Below are 13,612 nucleotides of genomic sequence, written 5' to 3' on the forward strand. Positions count from 1 at the left end.
CTCCCTTCCATGCAAACCCCCCAGCCCTGCTCTTGCCCCTTACTCCCCTCCACAATCCCCCAGCCCTGCTGGTGCCTCTCGCCTCCCACCCACAGTGCCTGCTTCCCTAGCCTTGTCAGAGGGGGATCCCAGCTGCCAGGGCTGTGGGGCCAGGGACCCAAGTTCACAGCCCCCTGCCCTTGGCAGGAGGCGGCAGCTGCTACAGCAGAGCAAAGCCCAGCTCCTTCCCCTGCTGCCTGTCTTCTGTGGGCGGGAGGGGGGGTGCTGCTCCCCACCACGATGCGCGCACATCTGTGTGGGGCAGGGGCTGCACACTGCCCACTTCAGGCTTCTGCTCCCCACCATGCTGCCCTCCCCTGGGGCCTCTGCAGCCCATCGTGTATGACTCAGCGCTGCAGAGAACAGCAGAGCCACACAGGAAGCTGCCTGCGACTGTGGAGGTCCCAAGCACCAGGCACTGCCTGGCTGGGCAGCCCCAGCCCAGCTCAACTCCCTCCCTCCCTGTGGGCAGCAGCAGCAGTTTCCCAGGGCCGGCTGCTGCCAGGAGGCCCCATGGGTGGTCCTGCTCCCACTCCCTGCCATCTGCAGGTGACCACTAGCACCAGCACCACTGGGACAGGATGGGATGAGATAGCCCCACCCTGATGGGGCTGGCAGTGGTGTGGGTGGGCAGCCAGGGGTGGCATAGAACCCATGCCTTCCCCCAGCCCCAGCCCATGGTACTGGGGGACTGCAGCCCCATCTGCACAACACCTGGCACACGGAGGTGCAGGGCCAGGGCCACAGCCACCTTCACTTTAGCGGTGCTCTTATCAGAACCCGTGATCGTACTGATGTCCGTATCACCCGAGTCCTGAGAGGTGCAGGTGACTGCTAGACAGATCACCACTTAGTCATGTCCATGATTGATCTCCAGCTTGCACCACAACGCTGTATGCAACCAAAAGAAATGTGGAAGAGATTTAACATCAAGGCACTCCAAGACCAAGCTAGATGCGAGGCTCTTCAGCAATGCCTTAGTGAGAAGCTCTCTGACCTACCTGATGACATCAAGGACGTCCAGGCACACTGGGAGGAGCTTAAGAATGTTATTCACAGGGCATGTGTTGAATCAATTGGATACTCTGCTTACTGTCTCTAAGATTGATTTGATGAGAATAATGAGAAAATCCTAACACTTAACCATCAGAAGAGTGCTCGGTGTAGCTGGCAAAATGAACCCTCTAGCCAGCAAAAATGAGAGGCTTACCACTGGCTTAAAGCTATAGTTCAGAGGAGGCTACAGGACATCAAGAACTAGTGGTGGCAAGTGAAGGCCATGGAGATCCAGAGTTTTGCTGACCAGTGTGACATGAGAAGCTTCTTTCAAGCAATAAAAGCCATCCATGGGCCACATTCCAATGACCCAACCCTTTTGCAGTCCCAGGATGGTTCTAACCTTCTCACAGACAATATATTGATCAAGTAACTCTGGCAGGAGCACTTCAAGACTATACACAGCCATGACTCTGAGGTCTCAGCTGCCACCATCCTTCAACACCCAGTAATACAGAACATCTTGTTAGTCCCCTATCCTTCAAGCAAGTCTTGCGTGCCATCACTCAGACCAAGAACAACAAGGTGCCAGACCCAGATGACATCCCTGCAGAGGTTTTCAAAGCTGACGGAACAGCACTAGCGCAAAAAATTCACCAACTTCTCATCAAAATATGAGTTAACAAGGAAGTTTTCACCAACTTAAAGAACGCTAACATTGTGACCATCTTCAAGAAAGGGGACAAATCTTTGTGTGGGAACTACCGAGGTATTGACCTGCTCTCCATTGCTGGGAAGATTCTTACTTGCATCCTGCTGAATCACCTCCTCCACCTTGCTGAAGATTTCCTTCAAGAATCCTAGTGTGGCTTTTAGATCATCTTGAGGTACCACTGACATGATTTTTGTTGCATGACAGATCCAGGAGACGTGTAGAGAGCAGCACCAGGAACTGTTTATGGCATTCATTGACCTAACCAAGGCCTTCAACTTGATTAATCGTGAAGCCTTATGAAAGGTGCTGGCTAGGTTTGGTTGTCCACTGAAGTTCATCAGTGTCCTCGGGTTACTCCATGATGGGATGATCGCCACAGTCCTTTGCAATGGATCAGAGACAGACCCGTTTACCATCCATACTGGTGTCAAGCAGAGCTGCATCATCGCCCCAGTCCTTTTTTCCATCTATCTTGCTCATCTGTGACTACCTTCGTTCCAGAATTGGGATTAAGTATTGATTGCACGGACAGCTTTTCAAACTGTGGTGCCTCCAGCAAAATGAAAGTTACCAAGATTGGCATCACCGACCTTCAATACGCTGATGACTGTGTTATCATCGCGCACGCTAAGACTGATTTGCAGTCTACACTTGACATTCTCTCCGGTGCCTATCACAGCCTGGGACTCTCGCTTAACATTGGGAAGACCAAGGTGCTACATCAGCCTGCCCTAATACAAGCTGCCCTGCTGTCCTCAAAAATTACCACTGGTGGAGAACCCCTGGAAAACGTCAAGCATTTCCCATACCTGGGCAACCACCTCTCCAGTCGGTCAGTCTTGATGTAGAAATCGAACATAAGACTTGCTCTGCTAGTGTATCCTTCTGTAAGCTGTTTCACCTTGTCTTTGCTGACCAAGATCTGCAGATGGAAACTAAGATCCTTGGAGTTATTCCCACCCTCCTTTATGGGTGTCAGATGCAGGTGACATACCGAAGCCATCTCAAGTGCCTGGAATGGTTCCATCAGCTTTGCCTCAGGAAGACCACTGCACCAATGCCAGCATCCTCTCTGTAGCTAACATAACCAGCATTGAGGCAAAGATCATGAAACATCAACTCTGCTGGGCTGGCCACTGTGTGTAGATGGCTGACACTTGTCTCCCGAAGCAAGTCTTCTTCTCTCAACTTGGTCATGGTAAGAGGACCCAAGGAGAACAGAGGAAATGCTAAAAGGACACCCTGAAAGCATACCTTAAGAAGGGTGGCATGAACCCTACAAACTGGGAAATGCTGGCTGGTAACAGGTCTCAATGGTGCTGCATCATACATCAAGCTACAGCCCACTTTTGAAGAGAATCATCTTGCTCAGGAAGCTGAGAAACGACAGAAGAAGGAAAGCACGCAACATCATGGCCAACAGTCGTGCTTCCCCCAAGGCACCACTTATCATATCTGTGGAAAAAAACTGGCAGAGCATGGATTGGATTCCTCAGCGCCTTAAAACTCGCCAGTAATTCCCCTCTCCCCCTCCCGCTTTACAGGCATCACTTGTATTGAGAGAGAGCTTCAATATTATTAAGGTATTATTGTTTGTAGGAATATCATTAATACATTATAATATGTGTAATATGACTCCTCTTTGCCTTGATTCAACAAGACATTTAAACACATTCCTATTTTTGTGGACATGAACGATGTCATTGAAGTCAGTAGGACTGCTCATGTATTTTAAATTGAACACATGCATAAGCACCTTGCTGATTTAGGACTTGAGTGACAAGGATAAGAGTATCTTGGTTTATTTGTTAATTCCAAAATTAGGCTCACCATACATATAATTTCATGTGTGATATATTTTTGGTTGAGACACTGTCAAGGATCCAGGGCCATTTGTTTTAAAGCCCTGTCATTGGAATGATGGAGATTTTTTTCCTTGATGTTTGCCCCTGAAGAATGTCAGAGAGACATACAAAAGAAATGGGAAATATTGTTATATTAATAATTATAACATCAATACATGAATTTTTTTTTACTTTCCAGTAAAATGTACGTAGCAGCAGCTGAAATAATTACAGATGAGATACTTATTCTTATCTTTGTTTTACATTGAAGCTAGCTGTTCATCACAGTTTAAGACCCAATTAACTTTGACTGAAAATTAATAAAGGTATGTTTGATTCTGGAACAGGTGTCAGTTCTCTACGTTTGAGCAGTGTCAGGAGTGGCTTAAGCGACTGAACAATGCCATTCGCCCTCCTTCGAAGATAGAAGATCTTTTTTCGTTTGCATACCATGCTTGGTGTATGGAAGTGTATGCCAGTGAAAAAGAACAGCATGGGGATTTGTGCCGGCCAGGTATGCAGAAGCATTTTGGGTATCACATGAGATGGTTTGATCTTTAGCTACCTGCTACTTCCTTTTATCGTGTGATTTGTGGAATGTAGAAATTCTTACCTTGTAGACAAAGTGGGTTTTACAACATGAATTGTGTACTAATGTTACTCTTTATGTAAATAGTTCTAAACAAATTCATGTGAACTGTCTAAGCAAAGTACTGCATTAACTTTATGGTCTTATAAACTGAAGCTGCCCCAGTCCAGCATTGTTATTCTTATGCATTGTATTGTCAGTAGTACCTTGAAGTTAAGCAGTATGTAAGCTCAGATAAATTTATTAAAGGAGAAAGGACATAAAGAAGCAACTGAACTCTGGAAAAGGGCCAGATTGCTAAAGGACTTCAACAAGTGGCACAAAAAGGAAGCAAGTAGGTCAAACTGCAAAATACAGCTGATGCATGTATGCAAATGTGAGAGATATGAGAAATAAACAAGATGAGCTGAAAGCTGTAGCCTATGAAAAATACTATGATCTGAATGGTGTCTCAGAGACCTGGCGGGACAGCTCTTATGACTGGAATATCAACACTGAGGGTTACACTGTTTTGAAAAGACAGGGTTGGGAGAAAGGGTGGTGGAAAAAAGGTTGGGAGAAAAACTTGTTCTCTGATTCAGGAGGAAGAAGACAGCAAAGCAGAATGCATTTGGGTGAAAACGAAAAGTTGTTACCTAGATTACAGGTAACCTTGTTTTTAAGCTACTTATAAAAGAGGCCCAACCTTTTATTTGCTTGCATCTTAAAACTTGAGAACAAACATTAATCCCAGAATTTATTTGGGTACCCACAACAGCACAACATAGATTCTAACCTATACTGACTGGGGAGACTCGAGAGATGGGAGGAGGGTGGCACGCAGATTGGCATCAGATCTTAAATTTGCTGAGTTCTCCAAATTTCCCTCCAGCCTGTACCCAATATTTATAGGTGGCTGGTTTTAATATTCTAATAAATGACCCCTGATTGGTTTTATTTAAATTTCTGAAAACTGAAACTTTTGGAACTGGACTGAACCAGATCTCTTGTGGACTTGGAAGATGTCAGTTGGTTGGAATTTATATCCTTGGGAAAGAAGGAGGGTTTCTTATCTCCTTTCCTTCCCCATTGTGGAATGCTGTTCCTGTTTCTTCTTTACTTTACTATATGGTCTTATCAGACAGGCTTTTTTTGTTTTACAAATTATGTAAGCATGTTAACAAAAATATATCTATTATAGAAAAATAACATATAATACATTTGGTTACATCAATCACTACTACTACTACTATTTTAAGGTAAAGCTATGGTATAGCATATATGGATTATTTAATGTATGGTCTTCTCTTATCTTCATTTAGGCCTTGTGCTTTGTTTAATTGTGTGTGATGGTTTCCTCTACTTGCTGACCAGGTTAGTTGTCACATCTGCAGAGGTTCAAACTGCTGTTACTCGGAAACAGGTTTTGGGCTTTGTGCTTAGCAGCACTTTTGCAGCTTAGCTGCTAGGCCCCTTGAAAATGGCCACAGCTGGCAACAAGGTGAAAGATGCAGCACTGATATATTGGTGAGGATTTATTATAGGCCACCAGATCAGAAAGAGGAGTTGAATGAGGCACTCTTCAGGCAGGTGACAAATCTATCCAAAAGCTATGGGATGGTACCAATGGGAGACTTAAATTTTCTGGACATCCGCTAAAAAAAACAATGCAGCCAAACCTAAAAAGTCAAGTTGGTTCCTAACTTGTGTGAAGGACAACTTTCTCTTCCAGAAAATGGAGGATACAACTTAGGGGATCATCTATCTTCGATCTTGTCTTCCTTCTTTCATACATTTCATTTCCCCCTCTACATATATTAATGTGGCAGAGCCACTCAACTGCTTTATCATTGACCCTTGTCCTATCCTGCATCCTGAGTGCATGGGTATGCTGCACACGTGAGCAGGTGGTCAGCCCTCTATGATGCATCACCACACTCGCATATTGGACTATCCTTTAAGCCAGTCTTATAGTATGGCATTAAAGCATCCAGGTCCAGACCAAACCTGTTTAGTTTAATCCATAAATTGCAGGGAGCTCATACCTGGATAGATAAGGTTTTGAGTTGCTTATGAAGCGCTTGACCCCTGGGGTCCCAGAACCAGACAAGGCTGCTTTTCTTAAATCTCAGCCCCCAGAGTCCCTGACTTGAGCAAGGCTGCTTATGTACCCCTCAGCCTCCTGGGTCTCCAACCCAGACCAGGCAGTTCTGCTGCTGTTCAGCCCCCTTATGGTCCCTGCCCTCTATAGTGCTCTGTGCAGGGTTCCTCTTCAGCACCCCTGTGACCTCCATGTTGCTCCTGTAGCCACAGTCCAGTCCTCTGGTTCCAACTTAAATGCAGCACAAATACCAGTGACCACTTTCAACAAAATCTTCCCCACCTCTGGGTTTGTGCCTTCCAGCAAGCTCTGCCACCCTGTGGGCTCTTACCTCCCAGCTCCTATGGGTGGCTTAGGTGCCTGACAAGCTGCCTCTTTCAGCCCCTCACTCCCTGGGAGCTCTGCTCCCTACACCATGCTGGGGTCAGACTACCCACCTTGCTTCTGTTGCTGGGCTTACATGCTCTGGAGCACTGCCCCTTCTGGTCAGGTGACTCCCCAGTCAGGCACAGGTGTTTCCTCTTGGGCTTAATGGTCAGCCTGTCCCTCCTTGTTGCAGTTTAACCCAGCTGCTTGCAGATTGGAAAGCTGGGCTACAGTTAACAGGATGAAGTTCAGTGCAGACAGATATAAGGTGCTACACCTTTGGAGGAATAATCAAAAAACACATATGTAAAATGGGTGACATCTGGCTGGATGGCAGCCCTTTAAAAAAGGACTTGGGAGTCTTGGTAGACCACAAACTCAATGAGTCTGCAGTGTGATGCAGCTGCAGAAAAGGTGAATGCAGTTTGGTATCAAGAGAAGCATTAGATGCAAGACATGGGAGGTGATAAGCCCTCTCTACTTGATGCTAGTTAGGCCTTATCTGGAGTACTGTGCACAGTTCTGGGCTCCATATTTTAAAAAGAATGCTGGGAAGTTAGAGAGGGTCTAGAGGCAGGCAACAAAGATGATAAAAGAAAAAACCTCTCCTCATGTGCCTTAGAAACCAAGGCATATGAGGAGAGGTTGAAGAAGATGGGCATGTTCATTTTGAGGAAAAGGCACTCAAGAGGGGACATGATAGCAGTCTTCAGATACTTAAAGGGCTGCCATAAAGAAAAGGAAAGACACCTTTTTTGTCATGAAGTTGCAATGGCTTGAAGTTGCAAAGTAAGTTTAGACTGGATATCTGGAAACAATTCTTCACTGTTAGAACAGTGAGGAAGTGGAATAGATGTCTAGGGAAGTTGTGGACTCTGCATCACTGTAAGAAGAGGTTAAAGAGCCACTGATTGTGGATGATCTATGAGTAGCTATGTCTGTGTTCTACTGTGGGTATTTCCCATGCTTCTGGGTTTTACTGGTTGTTGTCTCCCCTCCCCGCCCCCTCTTTCTGCTACATTTTTCAAGAGTGGTTTTAAGCCTTCCTTAAGTGCTGGCTACAGCCAAGGCTGGGGACTTTGACTGGTATGTGCCAATGCTCCTGCTGGGACCAAAGTCAGAGGTTCCTGGCTAGAGGGTCATGCTCCTCCACTCGGGGCCAGATGGATCACCATATTTAGTGTTAGGAAGGGATTTTACCCTATGGTCAGATTGGTATGGACTGAGGGTTTTTGCCTTCTGTAGTAGGGGGCATGGCCCTCTTCCTGGGATGTCTTGAGAATGTGTTGACAACATTTCATAGAAGCAGGATGTTGGCTGCTGTGGTTCCCCTGCTTTACCTGTTGCAGGTTAGGGTGTTTATGTCTGTGTCGTGTCAGGGTTGAGGATAGGCTTCGGTAGAGTTTAGATTATGGATATAGGATGGTTTGGATAGGGATGATTTTGCTTTAGGAAAAGGTTGGACTCTATGACCACTGGAGGTGCCTTCCAACCCTACTTCTCTAGTTACTGTACTTTTAATTTAATGTTTGCATAATGAAGTACTAACTTATGCTACTGTGCTTCTTGCAGTAGGTTGTGCTACTGTGGAGTAGTCCCAAAACACGGGTGGGTTTGTGATGCTTATTGCGCAGTAGCGTATTAGCATGGTTTTTGTCTGGCACGTTACTGTGCAGTGTTATTAGGATACTGCTCATTAAGCATCTCGTATAGACGCATCCAGTATAATGTGCAGTATGGCTGTCATACTCACAGAAGTATGTTGTATGAGTGTGGTATGGCACTCACATACTCACCTCCAGTCACTGCTGGAAAGAAAAGCTATGACATTACACAGATTTGATGCAATAAAAGGAAGTTGTTTTTTGTCACAGGTATCTTACATTTTCAGACTTGATGGCCTCTCAGTCATATTATCTGTTGACAGTAAAATGGTTTTTCTAGGTAAGGGTTTGGTTGTTTATTTTTGTGGAAGTGGTGATTGAAATATTGTGAAGCATCACCAGGTCATAACCACAGAATTTGTCATTTGAGGAAGCTGGTTAATGTATATGAAATGTGTAAGCATATTGGGATTTTGGAACCAGGAAGACAATTACCTGAAAATCTTCTGGATTTGATAACAGGCTAGCAATATGTCATTAGTAAGCCACAGACAGACATTTGGGCTAAATCGTATTTCACCTTCACATGCCACTAGCAAATGCATAGCAACAAATTTGGTAATTTTTGACAGTGTAACAAGACCTGTGCCCAATGGTGTGGTATCACTCCCTGGTGGACACAGGGCTCCTGCTCACTCTTATCTCTTGGGGTGCCCTACCCTGTTGCTCATCTGCCACACCTTGATGTTCAAAAAAGGATTGGGAGTCTGCTTTAGGGGCTCAGAGTGAATCCAGTCATCCTCCAGATGATGGGTTTATATGACCCGGCGTGCTGCCACTTTTGGGTCAGGTGACTCCCTAATCTGGTCATGATCCATCAGGCCTGCCCTGTGCTGCCAGGCTGCACTGTTCTGCAGCCATGCTGTATGGGGGCTGCCCGCACATACCTGTGCTGGGATGGGGGCAGCAAGGGCTAGGTCATGAGTGTGTGCTCTGCCTCCCTCCTGGGTCGGGCTGGTCGCAAAACACTGTGCAGGGAGTGCTTCGTGGCTCTGACCTGGCCCTGGCCCCGGCCCACCCATCCTTTTCCAAGGTCCCTGCCCGCCCTCTCCATCTGTGGTCCCAGTGGTGGGTACAGGGTGGACTGGCCAGGGTGCCCAGGCAGCAGGGCCAGCAGCAGCGGTGACACTAGGAGTGGCAGCTGGAAGGAGCTGCTGCTGCTGGGCTGCTAAGAAGCAGTCTGGCCATTGTACCACCATAGCCCCGCTGTGTACCCAGGGGCAGCAGGACCACCTGCATGTGTCACAGCCCAGGCTGCCCCCTGTGCTGGGCAGGGCCAAGGGACCTGTTGCGGGCTAGAGAAAAATCCCTTGGTGAGCCGGTTCCAGCCCATGGGCCATATTTTGCCCACCCCAGTGTAGTCGCTCTCTACCTTGTAGACTAGTGGTTAGGGTACTTGGAGTAGGCATTTCTTAGAGTAGTCTCCAACTCTCCACTTGAAACTGGTCCACTGAATCTTAAAATTTACTGGGATAGTTTCTGCCCCACTGGGGAAGGGTCCAGGGACTACATTTTGGGACTTACCCTTACCTGCATGTCTGAGCAGTTCTGTTTCACCCAGGAGAGCATGCTCAGTAAGGATGCGCAGCTTGAGTTAACTACACGGAATCCAAAATGTACACGACAACCATTGTACAGCTATGTAGGTACAGCTTTAAGCATGTGAAGGTAAAATTGACTTATAGAAAACGCTATTGGTAACTGGAATTTTATAACAGGTTTCATTGGAGATCTCCAAGTATTTAAGAAGTGTATGGGATTACTACAAACTATTTTTGTTAAGGTCTCTTCCGGCATTACTGAAACGTATCTGCTACAAGCGCTCCTGAAACGTATCTGCTACAAGGGCTTCATTTAAACAACAAAGCCATGAGTTAGTCACTGCCAGGAGAACAATCACTCCATCAGAAAAATGGAATATTGAACAGTACTGTATTTATAAACAGTTTCCAGTTAACTATAAGTAACGTTTCACAGAATCATAGAGAAGTAAAGTTGGAAGGGATTTTAGGAAGTTATGTAATCCAACCTTCTGCTCAAGGCAGAATCATTCCTACCCAAACTATGTCATACAAGTGCTTGTCTGATCTACTTATAAAACTACACAACCAACCCTGTCTCACAGGTACAAGGAATGTTGCTCCAAAACCGCAAGAACACCCTAACCTACAGGTAAAGCAGGGGGACAAGGGCACTGTCAAATGTCCCACTACTGCAAGTGTTGTTTTCCTTCTGTGGGAAATGTAGGGCCCCTGCTTAACACCTCGGGACAGCTGGTAACAGACACTCAGGAAAAAACTGAACTCATGAATGCCCACTTTGCTTTGGTATTTCAGGGGACCAAGGGGAAAGACAAGTAAGATAAGGATCACAGGTGGCATGGTGGGAATGATAACCTTCCCACTGTGGATGCTGAGCTGGTACAAAACCAACTAGAAAAGCTAGACATAAGTCAGCAAGACCAGATGGACTTCACCTGAGAGTGCTGAAGGATCTGGCTGAGGTCACTGCAGAACCCCTGGCAAAACTGTTTCAGAAATCGTGGCACACAGGGGCGATCCCTTAGGATTGGAAGAGGGCCACCATTGTGCCCAGCTTCAAGAAGGGGAAGAGGAAGGACCCAGGCAACTATAGGCCAGTCAGCCTAACCTACATCCCAGGGAAAGTCCTGGAAGAACCCATTAAAGAAGCTATGCAATACGCTCATTGAGGGTAAGATTCTGAATGACAGCCAGCATAGCTTTCTTGCGGGTAGGTCTTGTCTTACCAATCTCATCTCCTTCTACGAACAGGTCTCTCAGCACCTGGAGATGGGAGACGTGGTAGATGTATACCTAGACTTCTAAAAGGTTTTTGATCTAGTATCCCATGATATCCTTGTGGAAAAAATTGGAAGATTGTGGGCTTAACTGCTCAACAGTTCAGTGGGTAGAAAACTGGCTGAACTGTAGGATCCAGATAGTTCTCGTGAATGGATCTGTCGCCCTGGGGAGAAGAGGCTAGTGGTGTCCCTTGGGTCCATGCTTGAATCGGTGCTTTTCAACATCTTTATCAGTGATTTAGACGTGGGGGTGAAAAGCTCACTGGCCAAGTTTGCGTATTGTGGGGGCCGAGGAGGGATCGAGGACCGGGAATCTTTGGGAACGCTAGCTGGGGTTGCGGCTGCGATCCCGTGGCGGGCAGATGGGTACTCTCTATCACCGGAGCGGAATTAGGCACAGACGAGACACGTATCAATTGGAAAAAACAGAGATGGCTTTACTTACACTGTAGAGTCGTATACAGCGCAGGCAATCGTGGTTGCAACAATTCTAATCTCTAGTCGCTAATCGAGGAGCTCTTGTAGACCGGGTAGCTCGGGTCTAACTCAGGCATGCAAAACGGAGGATACGTCGCAAGGCTTCGCCGACGGGGAGTCGTTGGCAGGTGATCAAGCTGCCGGAGTTCCACTCCAGGGGGAATCGCGGAGTTCTCCAACTAGGGCGGAAACGCCCCTAACCTTTTATACGGCTAGCGAGCCAATTGCCAGCTGCCACGTGGGAATAATTTAACATCGGCCAATCGTATTATGCAAATCTGCATTTCCTCGGCGGGAACTCTATCCACGCCGGAACTCTTCACCATGCCGAGACTTCCCCTGCCTTACCGTGCCTTGTGCCAGAAAGTTCCATTGTGTCGAGGCACTGATCCAAATCAGCTCTGACACGTATGACACCAAGTTATGGGGGAGCATAGTCATGCCAGAAGATAGGTTGCAGATACAGGCAGACCTGGACAGGCTGGAGAGTTGGGCGAACCAGAACCAGATGAAGCTCAACACTCAGAAGTGCAAGGTGCTCCATCTGGGGGCAAACAATCCCCAACATACCTGCAGGCCCGATGGCAACAATTTGACTTTCACCACAGCCGAAAGGGACCTAGGAGTAGTGATCAACTATTGCATGAACATGACCTGACAGTGCGATGCTGTGGCTAGCAGGGCAAACAACACACTGGCATGCATTAACCGTTGCATCTCATGCAAAACTACCAATCTATGAATCTATGTGCCAGGATTGTGGCTCCAGGTCCCTGTATCACCCCCACCTGGCCCCATGCACCAGCACTGGGGCTTTGGACTCCTGTGCCACCTCTGCCTGGTTCCACACATTGGGATCAGGGCCCTAGGACCTTGTGCCGCTCCACATGACCCACACACCAGTATTGGGCCCCACACTGTCATGTGGGCCCTATCTAAGCATGCAGGGCCACAGATCTGGCCCGTGGGCTGAGCGCTCCTGATCTAGCTTAACTCAGAGTTAAAGAAATGGACAAGAATATTAAGGCTGAAGTTTCATTTCGTAAGGAGACTAGAGAATCGGAAGTTTCATATTACAGTGAATAGTTGAGAATTACAAGAACCAATCTACAAAACATATTTCTATTCTTTTCCAAAGAGCTAAAGGATAAATTGAGTAGAGGCTTTGGATGGTAGGAATTTAGGTATTTCACAATCTCAATAACTAATTCCTTACCTGCTGGGTTAGAAGAAATCAAAAACCACGTTCTCTGTTGAAATGTACGAAATCTAAAAAAAACTGAGTATGATTGAACATCTGTTTCTTTGCTTTTTTGTTTGAATTGTTTTCATTTTACTATCGGAGATAGCAATAGAGAGTTTATAACTTATTTTATTCTGTGTGTGTAATAAGTTGGGGTCCCAGGGTGGCTGTGATGCCCTGTGGTGGCTATGCAACTGTGCCCTTCTCTGCCCCTATGGCAGGGGTTGTCAACCGGGGGTACACATACCCCTGGGGGTACTTTGAAAGGTTCCAGGAGGTACATGGGGGTGGGAGGGGACCTAGTGCTGCCACCCTGTGCCTCTGCCTCACAGGAGCAGGGCTGGGGCGGGGCAAGAGCAGGGCTGCACAGACGCTGTGCTTCCGCTGCTTGGCAGCCCCTCCTTCCCCCGCTTGGTGTCCAGCCGCTTGCCACCCTCCCGGCCCCGCCCCCCCCGGGGGGGGGGTACACTTACTAAAAAAGTGGGGTGCTGGGGGTACGCTTATTAAAAAAGCTTATCCTCCTGTCTCATCTGCCATGCCTTGATGTAATTATAATATATAGGGAGGCTGCCCACAGGCCTTTGCTAGGCCTCAGTCCCACTAGGGTCCCCAGCACCCTACTAGTGTAGTCAACTGTGCCCAACAGGGTGTTGCACTTAGACACCAAATTTTTAACCTACTGCTTTACGAATTGACACAACACTCAGTCGATGAATAGCAGAAAGGCTTGCTTTAATAACTACCAACAAGTTACAAAACTAAATGGCAGAAAAAGACT

At 46.9% G+C, this 13,612-nt stretch overlaps 1 protein-coding gene across 8 annotated transcripts in view; it reads left to right on the forward strand.

Moving 5' to 3' along the window:
• The window catches only part of MTMR3 (myotubularin related protein 3), a 152,631-nt gene that overhangs the window by 50,155 nt on the left and 88,864 nt on the right, over nt 1–13,612 (forward strand). For all 8 annotated transcript variants that reach the window (XM_025193371.1, XM_025193376.1, XM_025193390.1 and 5 more), the window contains one exon: nt 3,942–4,108. In XM_025193371.1, the coding sequence (XP_025049156.1) occupies nt 3,942–4,108 (167 nt within the window). The remainder of the gene's footprint in view (nt 1–3,941; nt 4,109–13,612) is intronic.

The sequence above is a fragment of the Alligator sinensis genome, unplaced genomic scaffold, assembly GCF_000455745.1.
Source record: "Alligator sinensis unplaced genomic scaffold, ASM45574v1 scaffold216_1, whole genome shotgun sequence".
Taxonomy (NCBI): domain Eukaryota; kingdom Metazoa; phylum Chordata; order Crocodylia; family Alligatoridae; genus Alligator; species Alligator sinensis.